Source organism: Tubulanus polymorphus, chromosome 3 (assembly GCF_964204645.1).
Source record: "Tubulanus polymorphus chromosome 3, tnTubPoly1.2, whole genome shotgun sequence".
Lineage (NCBI taxonomy): Eukaryota > Metazoa > Nemertea > Palaeonemertea > Tubulaniformes > Tubulanidae > Tubulanus > Tubulanus polymorphus.
In genome coordinates, this window is record NC_134027.1 from 19,203,899 (window position 1) to 19,219,826 (window position 15,928).

Here is a 15,928-nt window from a genome sequence, read left to right on the forward strand (position 1 = left end):
TCCCAAGTGTCAGTTACCCTTTAAATGCCTGTGATTGTGTCATTTTTCTTGTGTGATTTTTATTTCAGGCGTGGGTCCGTGCTAGCAAGAGATACAAACATTTCAAAATGGATATTTATCGTTAAATCGGTGATTATCATTGTAAAAGCTTCAGAAAAGTTCTTAATCGGAGGCGTTTTTATGAGGTGATCCGATATTTTTGCGATTTACCTTAAGCAATAAGACTCACCAGATACGTGCCCCAGAGTCAAATCACTGTGGAACTGTATCTGAATGTCAAATCAAAAACTGGATTGATGACTAATAACTGATCTGATGAAACCTAGAACTATTGTGGAACTGTATGTAGGTTGTGGTATTACGACATATTTGCACCTCATTTTGTGATTTATGTTTTTATTTCCACCAGGGCAGCATAGACGTACTAAAAAAACTTGTCAAAATCCACGAAAAAAATCCCGATGAAATCGATCGAATAAATCGCGTTTCAAAACGTAATGACGTCAACAGTCAGAGCTTTTCTTCATGCAGCAGACACGATGATGAAAAAACAGCGGATAACAAAGATCAACATCAGAATAGATTCCAGCATCCAATTATCAGACCGTCTAGTGCTGCGAATTCACCGCGAGATAATGTCACACCTAGAACTAAAAACAAACAACGTCCACTGAGCGCGAACACCGCACGGAAATCTAACAAAAACAAAACTGAAAATGATTCAGAGGTTTAACTATTTCTTAACATTTACTGGGTTTGGTATCTCACAATTCGTGATTTTGCCGCAGGGCTTGGAAATAGTCTTGTAATCAGAAATAGTCTATGCGCCATCTTCGGGAAGTGGTAGTTTTTAATTGATCGCAGGGTTAGTTTCATCATTTGAAATGAGTTATCGTTAACCCCAGGTTAAAGTTAATATAAGTCTGAGTCCTTTGTTTTTTAATTCTTTAAGTTAGTGCCGGATTGGTAGTATGAGTTTAAACCGGTGACTGTTGGAAATTGAGTTTAAAGATGTAAGACTAAACATCTTAGATGAAATTGTGCTACCTGAAATGGAAATACATGTAGAATCAATTGCAAGATTGATAACTGCTAAACCGATAAATCTATTCTCGTGACAGATAGGCCTACGCTTAAATCTTTCTACGTAACCAAATAAGTTTAAATTTTTTGATTTGACGAAAATGCCTTATTGTTGGGAGTTTGCAAAGGAATACTTTCTTCGCTCGCGAGACGAGGTGAAGAGGACACCTGCGAAATAATGAAAGGGCCATAGCATCCGTGAAAATGCAAAAAGTGTGTAGGGGGACTTAAAAAGAGGTGTAGCCGCGAAAACTGAGGATCGATATTCTAATTTCAGGTGCCGAAGAGGAAAAATTCACGTAAAATTTCACACGTGTTACACACAGCTAGTTTAATAGCAGACGATCAGAGTCAACGGAGAACGTATTTAGACGATATAGATGCGACCTATATGTCAACAGTAAGTTCATTGCGACCTATAGATAGATGACCTGACATTTCGAATTAGATGATTTATTGGGCCTTTCAAAACAAGAAGGTATTCCTAATCTACATTTTCACCATTACGGTGACTAGGAATTGCATTAAAACCAAGAAAGTTAGGACGATCAAACTCATTTTTAGTTTTTCATCCGAACTATCATTCGTACCTAATCTCGCTAGGGACCGCCGTCTCAAAAGAATCTATTAACTATATCTCTCCTTACCTTAATTCAAGGATCACAAAGAAACAGCAGCAGACAAGGACCCACAGTTTGTCAAGGTTCAAACTCTTACCAAAGGGGTCATATTCGTAAGTATGCCTACCTTCGACAGCATATATGCAACTTTTCCAATTTTTTTAAAGTAAGTTTTTAATGGTGGGAAATCGTAGGATCACCTTGTAGCTTTTTAACTCTATCTTTCAACATTTTCCTGACCAAGAAAGGCCAATATCAACGTTATCTTTCAATTTGCCCTGAATATATGAATTATGCATGACTGAAATTGTAATTTCAATCATTTTCAATCACCTTATCTAGCATTTACATTTCAAATAAGTGGAGAACGCAATGCGTCCACATGGAAAGGCCAGAACCTTGAGCCGTGGCCAGTGAACTGGGGTTCATCTGTTCGAACGAACCGGGCTTTGAAATATGTTCCATTCAATTTCTCTTTCACTAAAATTAGAATGAAAATATATTGAGATAGGGAGATAAGTGTTAGAGTATTACAATCTGTATTTTCTTAGGACTTTTTCTATAATTCAATAAAAAATGATGATGACAAAAATGTTCCGTTTGTCACGAAAACGACCCCTCTTCACCAATTCCTGGCTTCAGGCTTGCTTCGGTTCCAATCATTGTGATAGGGCTTCTGGATTTGGCTTCATCTCCGTTGCTTATCTATGCTTTTTATATTCTGACTGGTTTTCAGGGTTTAGAATGCATGTTATTTGACAAACAGCCAAGTTTATCGTTGGTTAGTAACGGATGTGAATGCATACTGATTGATAAGAAATTCTACCAGAATCACTGTCAACAGCAGTCATTTTATGATTTAAGAAGAAAGGTAAGGACAGCTCTATCAATCTCTGCAGCCTGAATTCCTCAAGACACTTGGTTGAATTGACAAATACAAACACATCAAAACGACTGTCGGACATGTTATGGTGTACCAGATACGCACAGCAGCGCGACTTGAATTAAAGGGACCGGCCAAATAAAGATGTTGGGCCTAGTATGCATCCTACTGATTGATACAAAATTCAGTCGTTTAATTTATTTTTGATGCCGTAAAAGCGTTACAATAATGTTTATATACATTGATAGCCACTATGATGCGTTATTTAAGGGGTACTGTGTGAGTCGATGTGACCTCAATATTGGTGTTTCAAAACAACAATAATGTACAATTGTGAATTTTGGGGTGTATTTTGTAAATAAGTATATTTCATGACTCCTATTTTTCATTAGATAATTTTTCGTGTCTTAATAATGCTGGTCAATTTAATTTCAAACGTCGAAATCTTCAAATTCAAAATGAATCTACTTTCAAGTAATTTTTATCATTATTCAGGTGTCGCCCTACCCGAGCGAGGACCAATTACAGAACGACTTATCAGTACAAACTAAATGGAACAGATACAAACGTGAAACCGTTGAAAGTCTCATTCGTGCATGCACCAATACAAGCTAAGCGTTTCAATGTGGATCTTATGAATATACATGTATATGTAAATTAAAGTATATATGAATCATGTGTTATTCGATGAATCATTGATTTGATGTTAATTTAGCATTTTGCCAACCGACAAAAACCAGGTTTGCCGATTGTAGATACTATGTGTATGCTTTGTCAGACTTTGTCTGTATTCAGATATCACTAGTACGTAGGCATGGATCTAGCGCGATGTTATTGCACCAATATATGCAAGCTAACGATTGCATATGAATCTTATATATGTAAATAAAAGTATAGATGATAATGGTGTTTCATAAATCATTGATTTGATGTTAATTTGGTAAGTTCCACAAGCTAGTTCAGGGGCGCGTTGGACATCTTGCCGTACCAACCTGCTGGTATTTTGAGCTCGGATGATTTCTCTTGTGATAACGCCTTATATGCGTGAAGATAAATGTTTATCGTTTCGGTGTCAACTGTTGGAAACAACTAGAGAAAAGAAGAACATTAAAAACAAATATCGATGGCTTCACCCCATACTGCGAGTGTACATCTGTTGCCTGGTCCGTGCCGAGTGGGGGTTCAGTGGTAACAAACAAACACCTTTTTTTTAAAAGCACCCTTCGAAAGGTTAGTGCGAAAAATATCGGGTCCAGATTTTTCGAAATTTGGATTCAATTTTCATGTTGTTTCAATTTAAGCGGAACTTGATGTCATACTTTGTACAGTATTCGCCGAGCACCGAAGGCAAATGAGCATTTCTGAATTCTTGAAATTGCTTGAATAAAATATACGGAATTTGGGTAAAAAAGGGGGTCATTCACATCCCCCGACCCCCCTTTGTTAACGCCGCCCATGTGTTTCCAACTCATGCGCAGATAGGCGACCGATAATCGCCGGTTACAGCAACTCACGAAGACGTGTGCACGTAGATGCAACTCAAGCAATCGATATTCCCGTTTAGCATGAATGACGTGGAAATTCAAATTTATGTTTCACATTTTTCGATAATCTTACCACACAAAAGAGATCTTGTACGCAGCAACATTTATCACACTGAATGAATACCATGCACGAACTATTAATATTGGTAATTTTGAGAGTTTTTGTCCGTAAACTATTTGAGTACGTAATATATTTTTCCAATAATTCTACCATGCAGAGATTTTGAACGCAGCAACGTTTATGACGCTGAACATTAAGGCTGGCTTATGTCGACAAGCAACGCGACGCCTACCGACTCCTACCGACGCAACTGACAGCGACCGCGATCGCAGCCCAGCTTATGTCGACTGCGCTCCGATTCGCAGCAACTGAGGCCGACTATCGGGATACGAGATCCTCCCAGTTGCTTCCCTGCTTATGTCGGTTACGATTACTAGCAACTGCAACGGCTCAAATGGTCACGTGATAAGCACTTTGAGAATAAATTTGAATTATTAGGAAATATATTTCTATTAGAAAAGCTATTTCTTTATGACTTTGATCTTTCTGATTCTGTTTTGAATACAATGTGCTAGCGACATTCATAAAGATGGCCGCTCGCACACCATAATTCTACCAATTTCGTTTCTAGATCTTCGGTCCAGTCCTCTGCCGTGCTGAAGGTTTGGTTTACGTTTTGAACTACTTGAATTTGAAAGTTTATGACTAATTACGAATGACGCTAACTAGCGGTGATAATTTGTACTATGTATATGCGGTTTCTCATTGGCTGGAACCCCTGCGCTCAGTGCCGTCGCGTCGCAGATTAGCTTATGTCGGCTGCGATCGAAAGCAACTGCCCGTCTACCGTAGGCCGGAGTAGAACATGGGCGACTAGCCGGATACGGCTTGCGACGAGTCGGTAGGCGCCGCGTTGCCGTCGCAAGCCGGCTTATGTTGAACCGATTGAGGAGCAACCGGCGGCCTCTCGTAGGCCGCTAGTTGCCGCTAATCGGCGATAAACCCAGTTGCATCGGTAGGCGTTGCTTGTCGACATAAGCCAGCCTTTATACATGGACAGATATCTGTTGATACTGATAATTTCAGGGTTTTTGACAGTTAATTGTTTGACTTATAGATTTTTTAATGAAAATTTTGCGATGCTTAGAAGTTTGTACCCAACAACTCTAATGAAACGCTGGCTGTTCCACACGGATATATATTCGTACATGTATACAGTTTATGCTAAAATCTCAGAGTTTGTGACAGCAAATTATCGGCCTTTTTCGATAATTTTGCACGTGAAGAGATAACATCTATCTCGCTAAATCGAGTATTCGGACAGATATCTGAAAAAGCAGATTTCTTTTTCCAGTGAACTCTTCGTTTTACATATTTTTTCGATAATTTTACCAGATTCAATACGCAGGAACTTTTATGACGCTGAATGCCGTACACATATTTTTCGAGTTAGTTACTTCAAATAGTTCGATAATTTTACTACAAAGAGAACGCAGCAGTATCCATGACGGTTAATCTGAAATCAATGAAGTAAAGACCCTCCATATAATCGAAAAAAACTGAATGAAAATTTGACGTTTCGACCCAATTCTATGGGCGATTTTCAAAAACTGAAACAAAAAATTTATTTCGCTGAATGAACCGCACAAGCAGGTATCTGTAAACCCTGATAATTCTTTTGAGTTTTTGGCAGTAAACTATTTGAGTTATACTTTTTAGAATTTGTACGAATCAATAACGCCGAATAAATCACATAAAACTATCTGTTACCGCGATGTTTCCGCGCTTCTCTGCGAGAATCCGGTTCCGCGGTACTGCGAGTTTTTCATCGGCAATTCGATCGTACGATGGGATCCCGCACCCTTGTGTAATTCAAAGGTCGAACGAAAAAAATCGATTATAGAAAAATGCAAAACGAAACCAGAGCAAAAACTAAAACTTCGTTTTTGCTCTATGCTTTTTCGTTTTTGCGCCATGAAATTCGTTTCTGCGCCCTTGCAAAAACGAACTTTCGATTTTGCTACCGCGCAAAAACGAACTTTAACGCGCAAAAACGAAATATTATAGCGCAAAAACGAAAATATTCGCCCTAGCAAAAACTAACTTTCGTTTCTGCTCTTTGGATTTTTGTTTTGCATTTTTCTATAATCGAGGTCACATGCAAATAATTCATAAGAGCAAAAACGAAAAATCATGGAGCAAAAACGAATATTTCCGTTTTTGCGCTATAATATTTCGTTTTTGCGGAGTAGCAAAAACGAATATTATGGAGCAAAAATGAAAAATCATAGAGCATTTCGTTTTTGCTAGGGCGCAATAAAAACGTTCGTTTTTACTCTTCGTTTTGCGTTTTTCTATAATCGAGGTCGTGTAAAAATTATTGCATTTGGCCCTTATCAGCCACCAAAGGTTAACTCTTTTTGTCTGTAAACTATTTTTCGAAAATTCTGCCAATTTTGTACGCCGGGACATTCATGATGCTGAATGTCCATAGATATCTGTTAATTTCAGTTTCGACAGTAAACTATTTTAGTTACATATTTTTCAATTTTGCTCGAAGTCCTTAGAGGGGGGTCTGGGGGCCCACCCCCGGAAAATTTTGAAAATATGGTACCATTTAAAGGCTTTTAGAGGGCTTCTAGAGTCTAGCAGAGCAATCCAGAATAAACGAATTCGAGACAAGATTTCAACAGATGCGGATAAAAAATGAAGCTGGCGAACCCATGAAAGAATGGTTGTCGCCAACTTCGCCTAGTGCCCCTATAATCTTTAAAAGTGCAATTATACAGAATACGGCTAAGTGCCCCTTCATTGTTAACAATCGGCAAAAATTGCCTCGTCTTCACATTTATCCTCATGTCGTGTGCCATCTTCCAAACCAAAAGTGCCCCTAAAATTTTAAAAATTAGGCAAAAAAGTGCCCTTTTCTTCAACATTTTACCGCGTATAGTGCCCTCTTCTAAAGTACGAGTGCCCCTTTAGCCCTCCCTGAAAAGGCAAGGACAAGGTGCCCTCATCTAAAGCATGAGTGCCCCTTGCAAAAGGAAAGTGCCCTATTTAATTTATCATGATTAAAGGCTTTACAAATATGATTATCTCTCCTCACTTTCTCGGCAGCAGTATATACCGATTGATTTTATAATTATGCCCGGATTACGGACACGGAATTAGCGGTTGCTGAAATAATGCCGTCAAAAATAATGCCGGTGAAATTTCGAGGGGCACTTAAAAATTCTAGACCGTATTGGGCAATACGGCTAATACGGTCTGGATCCGCCCGTGACCGTGGCGTAGGCACTTGTTAGTTATCTAATCGTTGGTGGTAGCTTTTTATAATCGGATGGGCTTATACCATAATATATGTGGTTTGTGAAAATATCCGATGTGGTGAAAATAAACCACAGACAGGTTAGGCCTACTGACTACGTAGGCACGTGCTACCGTTGCGAAAATCTCGTGCCTTTTTTGATGCCCAAAGTAGAAAAAGGTCGCATTTTTACGAGACGAGGTAGATGAGTTTAAACTAAGAGTACGTTATTCTTCAAGTTATAAGTTGTGCTACCCTCGGTCCAGTGTCCCTGGATCCGCCTGACGCGACGAACGAGTCCGCTGAACACCTGCTCACCCCTACTCGCCGGAGAATGGATTTTAACCCAGCGCGCGTGCGATACAGCCTGCCACCCCTATTACTGCGTGTAACGGGTACGGTGTGACGGTCGGTGGTACTGCAGCTGCAGCAGCTGTCACAACGCTGTTGTGTGTCACTGCTTAGAGATGGAATTACGCCGCGATACTCTATTATAAACCCGCCGCTATATATACATACTCAATTTCCATTGCGCCAAATCGGTGAATATATATATACATATAAATATATGACAGAGGGATAGAACGGAGACACTTGTATCTTTTAGAGTAGTAGTTTTACTTAGCGCGTGTAGTTTATTTTGCCTTGTTGGATCTCAACTCAAAATACGATGAAGGTGTCCGTAATAACTACGATATTGTTTGGAATACTGGTGACTTTACCTGGCGCGATGTACGCTAACAAACCGTTGGTCATCAACGCAGCTTTTCGGAAGGAGTAAGTTTATTTTTGTCAATATTCAATTCATGTACGCTCTCGTGTCTTAGAGAGCCTACACTTACTAATTTATCACAACAGTAAAACGAAAATTAGATAAATGGAATTAAGTAATAATAGGCTAATTTTTCAAGTAAAGCTTTGATTTATTTAGTTGAAAAGTTGAATTTATAATATAAGCCTAGCCTATTTCAATAAGCCTACGATATGATACCAGAACCAGGATACCGGTAGCCTACCCGGTATTTAGGCCTAGTTGTTGATCATCAATTTAATTGAGTGTTGTTGGCTGAAAAGATAAACGTGGATGATTATCAAATGCTAACAAGGAAAAATGATATTTTGATAATGAATCAATGAGAGCCAGGGTTACAGTTAAAGCTATAGTTAAGTTCCTGGTGGTTGAACCATCCATGGACTAGTGGCAGAGTGGTAGGCCTAGAACATTGAAATAGGCACCTATGTCTGTGGCAGGGAACCTTTGGCAGGTGGTGCCGATCATCAGGGTTCAAATATCACAATTTTTTGTTACTAATTTAGGCTTAAAATAATAGGCTACCATAATTTTTGTATAGGCCTAAGGCCCTAGATGCCTTTAGCCTATAGCCTAGCTCATTTTGATAGGATTTTTGAAATTAGGTATTGGCAAGATCTTGCATTTAGGGTCTATCTATAATACTAAAATAATGGCAAATTGGCAGAATAGGCCTACGCTTAATTTTTTGATGGATTTTAGGGCCAAAGTCAGAATTTGAAATCTTGCACTTTGCACAGAATTTGAAATCTTGAAATCTGCAAAATTGTCACCTAACCTCGCAATATCCTAAACCTTGAATTGATTTTGGGAAGGCTTACTTAAGAATTTTTAATTTTTTTGGGGTCAATTAGGATGTTGGCAGTAGGCTGGCTAGGCCTATAAGATATTAATCATTTTACAGAATACAAAATTGGGCGAAGAAGATCGGAAATGAAATGAACACAAGGCTAAAGACTTTAACTGGCTATGACTCACTTAAAACGGTAAGATTTATTAAAAACAAATTTTCTCAATTAAAACTAGCCTACCTACTCTGAGTACATTGTACAGGTTGGCTTATCGTACTGGACAATTGACACAGGCCCTGAATTGTTGAAATTTATTATTTCTCTTTCTTTCTTTCCTTTTCCTTACTTTTCCTTCTTTATTCATGGAAAATTACAACCTTATAGGCCTAAGTTACAAAGCACATAACTAAATTAAGGATGTATCTGATGCATTGATGGAATAAAATGTGTAATTAATTTAACATTTAACCCTTTCCTGTCTGTATGTCTGGCCTGATCGGAGTGCTAATAGAGCAGCACCTTTAAAATGTTTGCTAATATAGGCCTATATGGAAATTGCAATAAATAAGAACCGCTTAGGCTTATAGGCTATGCCAGGAATGATGGTAGTAGCTATGAACGCAGGTAAAGGTTCATGCTTTGGATCACCTAAATGTATGAGGAGGGATTTCAAACCTGATCCAACCTCAAAATAGGAAAAGGTTAGGGCACTTTCATTTTGACTACCTAGTGCGCTTGATCAGTCCCTGAAAATCTGTTTATTGATTTTAAGTTTGCCTGTGTCTGTTACGAGTTGAATTTAGGCTATAAATTATGGAATCAATTCATTGTTCACTACACCATTTGCGCGCAGATCTGCTGTGTTATTATCTTGACTACTACATAACACCATAATCTATGGTCCCATGTACCGAACTGGCATTATTAATAATTCATAGTCTTCATTTTCACTTCACCCTCCCACTGTTCAGTTCATATGAAGTGTCATATTTAGCGCGAGGGAAAGTTTGAGTCATATAATTATAGAATTATTAATAGGGCCTGTTTAGTTTTAACGGACCGTCCACAGCTTTAATATGGGAATACACAGACCACCTCTTCAATGAGCTTCCCCTTTATTGAATAAAGTTCAAGGTATCAGCAGTTACAATGTAGTTGAAAGATAAAAAAGATCAAGTTGAATGAGCCAAGTTATGTTCAGAGTTACTCAATAGTTGCTCTGCAGCCATCCAGTGATCAGTGATGTCAAGTCCTGTGCTGATTGTTAAATCAGTTTAAATAGACCATATCATTATGAAATCTATTAACATTTTAGTATGTCAATGATTGTTTTGAGTGTGCTTATGAATAATGAATGAATTATCAGGTTTTCTCTCCGATAATCGGTACTCTACATGTTTTTGGGAAATAGCAATTTAAGTAGCCATTAAAAACAAAAAAAAAATCAAAATTCCAATAAATGATTTTAGCTGAATGAAGGACGCATCGTAGGCCTTTTAGTCTTAGTGGATATGTTTTAGCTATGTACGGGCCTATGTTGGGCTATATAGCCTAAAATGTTATACATAAGGTGTTAACCAATGGATCGCCTATTATAGCTAGATACTGATACATATAATGACCGCGCCCATTATCATCAGATGCCTTGTAACATAGCCATGTGTGTGTGTGTATATATATATATAGTGTGTGTGTGTGTGTGTGTATGGGCCTATACATCAAATCGACATTATCTTTGCATCATTAAACAACCGGACAGCAGGTTAATGTTTTAGTATAAAACAACAATGTTTAGTATCTCGGTTATTGCCCATTACGTATTCTATCATGCAATTGTATTATTATATGTTGTTCATCCAGCAATAATGAGACTTTAAATATTCTAGGATGAAATACGCCGTGCCCTGCTTATTCTGGTACTTCATAGCCGCGTTCACACGACAACTAGTTAGACCGGTCTAAATGGGTCCGTACCTGGTCCGGACCAAATTTTGGTGAACGTCCATGCGGCGTTTTGAAACGCGGTGATAAAATCGATTGTCACCGGGCCCACAAGATGTCGCCATCTGCTAAATAATCAATTGCGCCTGGATGATGTCTTGCTTCCAGATTCGAAGTATAGCAAGACATTCATCATTTGACCTATTCGATCCTCTGTCAGGTACCAGTTTCTGTCCACACACACATATTTAGACCGGTCCAAAATTTTGTCCGGACCTGGTTTGCTCTTTTAGACCGTGCCAAATTAGACCGGTCTAAACTAGACCGGTCTAATTTGGAACGGTATTTTTGACCGTGTGAACGCTTGGTCTGGTCTAAATTGGACCGGACCAAATTTAGACCGGTCTAAATTTCGTCGTGTGAACGTGCCTAATGGTTAAGGTTGAATAAAGGTGATCATAAAACTGTTGTCTAATTATTGCCTTGGGGAGGGGGAAGGGGAATCTTATGGTTTTTGCTGCACAGTGTAGATTTTCTGTCGGGTATCATTAATTTATTAGGGCCTACTTCAGCCTACACATAAGATTTCAGTGTCATCTTTTCAATTATGAAAATCTATTCAAGTGATATATTTTTCAGTTTCTAAACCTTAATTCACCTTTTATAATCGTTTTTTAGCAGTTTCTCCGGTGTGTGTGTGTGCGCGCGTGTGTGTGTATACATATTTAATCAGAATTTCTCAAATAAAAGTTCGATGTATGATCTGGCGTAGGGTTCCGAACTTAAACATCAAGAATGGGTTTTGATTTTGTGCATTTTGTGAATTAGGCATCAAGAGAAAGTTTAGTATTTTCAAGAGTCATTATGAAATCTGGATGCAACTAAAAGAATCGAATTTGTCTCCTTGGCAGAAATCTGGACCGTGGATCCGTACTATAAGCAATCAAAAAGGCCTTACTTACAAGGTACCTAACCGGTAAAAAATGCAAGGTCAACTTGTAAAAATGCAAGGTCAAGATGATAACAAGCAGTCATTTGCAACCATAAGCAATAGGCCTTGGCTACGTAAGGCTATAGTTTAACTTGCACAGATGGCTTGAGTTAAGTACGTAAGTTTGTTAAATGCAAAATTAGAATTAGAAATCAAGGCAAATGATTCATTTTACCGATAGGTATATAGCCAATCATGCAATGATACTTAATTCATGCTGTAATGAAGGTGATTATTGTAAATTTCGGTGGATCATGTTCAATTTGAATTGATTTACGTATCGCGTGATTTTGAGGTATGCAATAAATTGTGTCGATTTTAACTTTGCCGTGGCGTGCAATGTCGTTATTATAAACATTTAATAGCTATACTCGGGGCATATTTTAAGAAAACGATGTGCTCAATCGATCAAACACAGTCGTGCACGACGTCTCCAATTTTTGGCACATTTTCTGTGATGAAAGTGTAGCTCATTATTGAGGCTATATATAGGCCTAACACTAACAGTGGTTGTAGCTTACTGAATGATTTATCCAAGAGTCATAAGCCGCGATCACACCAGCATTTTTGGCCCGGAACAACTGTTCCAATGACCGAAATCGGACCAGGTCCAATTTTAGTTTTGTACAAATGATTGTATTTGAATTGCAGCTGTTTGTGGAAATGACTCACTTCGCTTTGTTTGAGCATTGTTTTGTTTCTAGTGAGTGGTTTGCTCTCTTATCAGGCACGGGCCTAATTTCACTCGGGCCTTGGGCCGGGTGTGGCTATATTTTTAATTTAACTTTTCAATTTGTCAGTTAAAATCTTATTCTCGATCCAGTACCTTATTTTGGGTTTATTATAACTTAGGATGCAGTTTCAATATTGGATGCAGTTTCAATATTGCATTGCTGATTAATCGAAATTGTTACTATAATTATAGCCTGATGGATATTTTTGCTCCAATCCAAGTGCTATCAATACATACACCGCAATTTGACAATCAATTCTCATGGAGTGTTTGCGTTCCAGTGGTAACGCATTTGGCTTCAGAATTTAGTGTTCGTGGCATGTGAATATTGGCCTGGGCTTTCTTACTTCACGTGTGATCGTTCATTGAAGTGGACTTTACGATCACATGACATGTAGCCTGGTATGAGATCAAGTAGGCCTATGTGCTAGCTTGTATGGCCTGCTTCGGCAATTTAAGACTGTTTAGCCAAAATATGTTTAAAACCATTTCGGGCAATTTCAGGGGTGTTCCCATTTCAAGGAATAAGGGTACTGGGTTCAAGCCACAATGTTTGTAGGGTTCAGAACTACTTAGAATGAGCCAAAACTAGTTAAATCTTCCATTGTTATATGTGTTATGAATATTGTGTTATAACTAACATTTGCATTACCAGAATATCAAACATAGGCTAAGCGTATTTGCTTTATTAACAGGGCAAATTCAAAAGCTATGATTTTAATTGTTTTTAGCCCCATGAAAAATAAATGATATCATTGAATTGAAAGCTTAGAATTGATTAACATTGTCAGTAGTTCTCATAAATGTTCCTTGGCCTTTTTTCCGTGGCCATTTTTTCTAGGCAAATACCTTGGCCATTTTTTCCTACATGCTTCCCCCCCATCATCCCTCGGCAGGGATTCATACCAGATGGCATCGCTAGACTCGGCACACGGCTCAAAACCCTGCCATACTAGCCCGAATGTGTGGGTACATGCTCAGATTGGCTGCATGAAAACCTGTGGCACCAATCAGATTGCCTGTTGTAAGCAAATTTCATGGATAAACTGTAAATGGAAAAACCCATGGGCTTTTTAAGGGGGCTTGCGGTCTGTGCCTTTTTGGCCCTACCAAAATGTTGGTTTAGGCCCAAGCCAAATTTTAACATGGGCCAAATCATTGCGTATGAATTGCAACTGGTTCCGGAAATGACTCACTTCGCTCCGTCCAAGCATTGTTTAGTAACAAATGAAGTGCTTTTCATGTGAACACGCTCTCGTATTTGACTCAGGCCTGATCCGTGCCTGTTCGCCCGGGCCAAATAATTGCCGCACGATCAAATGCGACAAAAGTATTCGATGTCATACTTTCTCACATATATTCATCATTGCTGGATATAATTGAGCGCCTCGCCTCTTCTCCCTGGCGCGGGGTTTTCATTATTATCAACATATTGATGATGTATTAGTCATTAATGAAAATAAATCTTGGCGGTGAACAATTCGAGTGATTCTCTTCGCTTACGGACTGTTGTGGTATTGTCACGTATAGTATGACGTTTAATGGCCATATTGTGTAGTAATTAAGGCAGGGTTTCCGTGTTAATGAGGTAGAAAGATTAGATGCTTTACGATGACCTGTTAAGCCGGATGTATGATTTGATTTTTGCAATAGCCTCCCCTCGTGGATTCTCTACAAATTCAATTCTAATCATTAATCTATCTTTACTTTACCATCCATTCGACTGATTATGCACGATAGTAGGCGCATAGTCACCTCTTCTATTATATATTTCATTGCCTCTGTGGTGACAGTTGCCGCGATCGCAAGATGATTTGGCACTGGATCATTCTCGATTCAAATTTGGCCCATGCCTAATTAGTGGACGCCTTTACACGTAAACCATTCGATGCAGTGAGTCATTTCAGAACCAGTTAGCTTCCACAAGCAATAATTTGACCCGTGCAATAACGGCTTATATTTCTGTTGCGTCAAAGCCCAAGGGCTTCTAGTTGAAATTCTGTGATAAAACTTTTTCCAACTGCTGTGGAGAAGAACCATCCACTGAGAAACTCTGATTTGTGGGTCGCAAGTTTTGGTTCGGAGGATATTGCTCAGAATTGCTTGATTCTGATTTACAGTTCGATGCAATACTTTGCTTAGAATTCCTTGATTCTGATTTACAGTTTGATACAATATTTTGCTTAGCATTGTTTGATTCTGATTTACAGTTTAATTAATACAATCTACCAACAATCGGCACAGGTATAAACAAAGAAATATGGGTTTTATTGGGATACCAGCTAGTGTGTATTTTAGGTGAAATATTACTGACAAACTGCTTTTAAAATGTAAAGTTTTTGATTTGTCTTAACCAGTGTGTCCGTTAGTACTTACTTTTCAATAGGTTAGCAATAGACAATAAACAGGTTTTCACACTTCTGACCCTAGTACTGAAAGGGATGACCAGTTGGTGTCCTTGGCACTGAAAGGGTTGATCAGCAGACAGTCATAGTTATCACCTTTAGTATTTGCGTAAATGAAAGCCGGGAGAATAAGGCTGATTTTAGGAGAAGATTAGTTGTTTGGTTTATGTTCTTTGTCAGTAGTCCCCTGTGTAATCGCTACCATGGCGACTAGGTAGTTAACCCAGCGCATACCACAGGGAGAACTATCAACCAATGAAACACCTCTTATCCCTTGTGAGAAATGGCCCCCTTCTTCTGTCGTATAATAGATAACTAAGGAAATGACATTTAATGTACCGTTAGACAATCAAATGCTATCGATGTGTCCAAAATGCGTAAAAAGTGTCCGATAACGTAATATCCCCAAAACGTGATGAAAATACCGAGTGACCTCATTCCCGATGAACAGGGCGGAAATAGCGAAAAAGTTTGTTGTTACCGGTTGGGTTGTTCCTATAGTAATGTCTAATAGCGTGTAATGTCTTGTTTCCTCAATGTTCGGTAGCTGATTCATTCACATTGGATGGTTTTTAGATAATATCTATTGATTCGCTACTTTGTATTTCATCTGAGGTTTCAGTTGAGGTCGATTATACTTAAGGACATAATCTGTTAAGAGTGTGAAAATAAACTTTAGCATTTTATTTTGAACTGTTGATAAAGACCCATGGGTGGCAGGTTTTCCTTTTCTTCGGCCAAATTATTCTGGTTCTGCGAATTACTGAGCGCCCTTCACAACCCTCAGAACCCGACATCCTATTAGGCACGGACCATAT

General features: G+C 38.6%; 2 protein-coding genes across 2 annotated transcripts in view; both read left to right on the forward strand.

Annotated features, from left to right (window-relative positions):
• The first annotated feature begins 567 nt into the window (after positions 1 to 567).
• On the forward strand, positions 568 to 3,406 carry LOC141902810 (uncharacterized). The gene is made up of 5 exons (XM_074790707.1): positions 568 to 727; positions 1,361 to 1,483; positions 1,742 to 1,816; positions 2,440 to 2,574; positions 3,082 to 3,406. Exons 2-5 carry the CDS (start codon positions 1,475 to 1,477, stop codon positions 3,199 to 3,201), a joined length of 339 nt encoding a protein of 112 aa, XP_074646808.1. The 5' UTR covers positions 568 to 727; positions 1,361 to 1,474; the 3' UTR covers positions 3,202 to 3,406.
• A 4,440-nt stretch (positions 3,407 to 7,846) lies between these two features.
• The window catches only part of LOC141902145 (voltage-dependent calcium channel subunit alpha-2/delta-3-like), a 167,175-nt gene continuing 159,093 nt past the window's right edge, over positions 7,847 to 15,928 (forward strand). The window contains exons 1-2 of the mRNA XM_074789785.1: positions 7,847 to 8,215; positions 9,154 to 9,235. Of these exons, the coding sequence (XP_074645886.1) occupies positions 8,109 to 8,215; positions 9,154 to 9,235 (189 nt within the window). The 5' untranslated portion in view covers positions 7,847 to 8,108. The remainder of the gene's footprint in view (positions 8,216 to 9,153; positions 9,236 to 15,928) is intronic.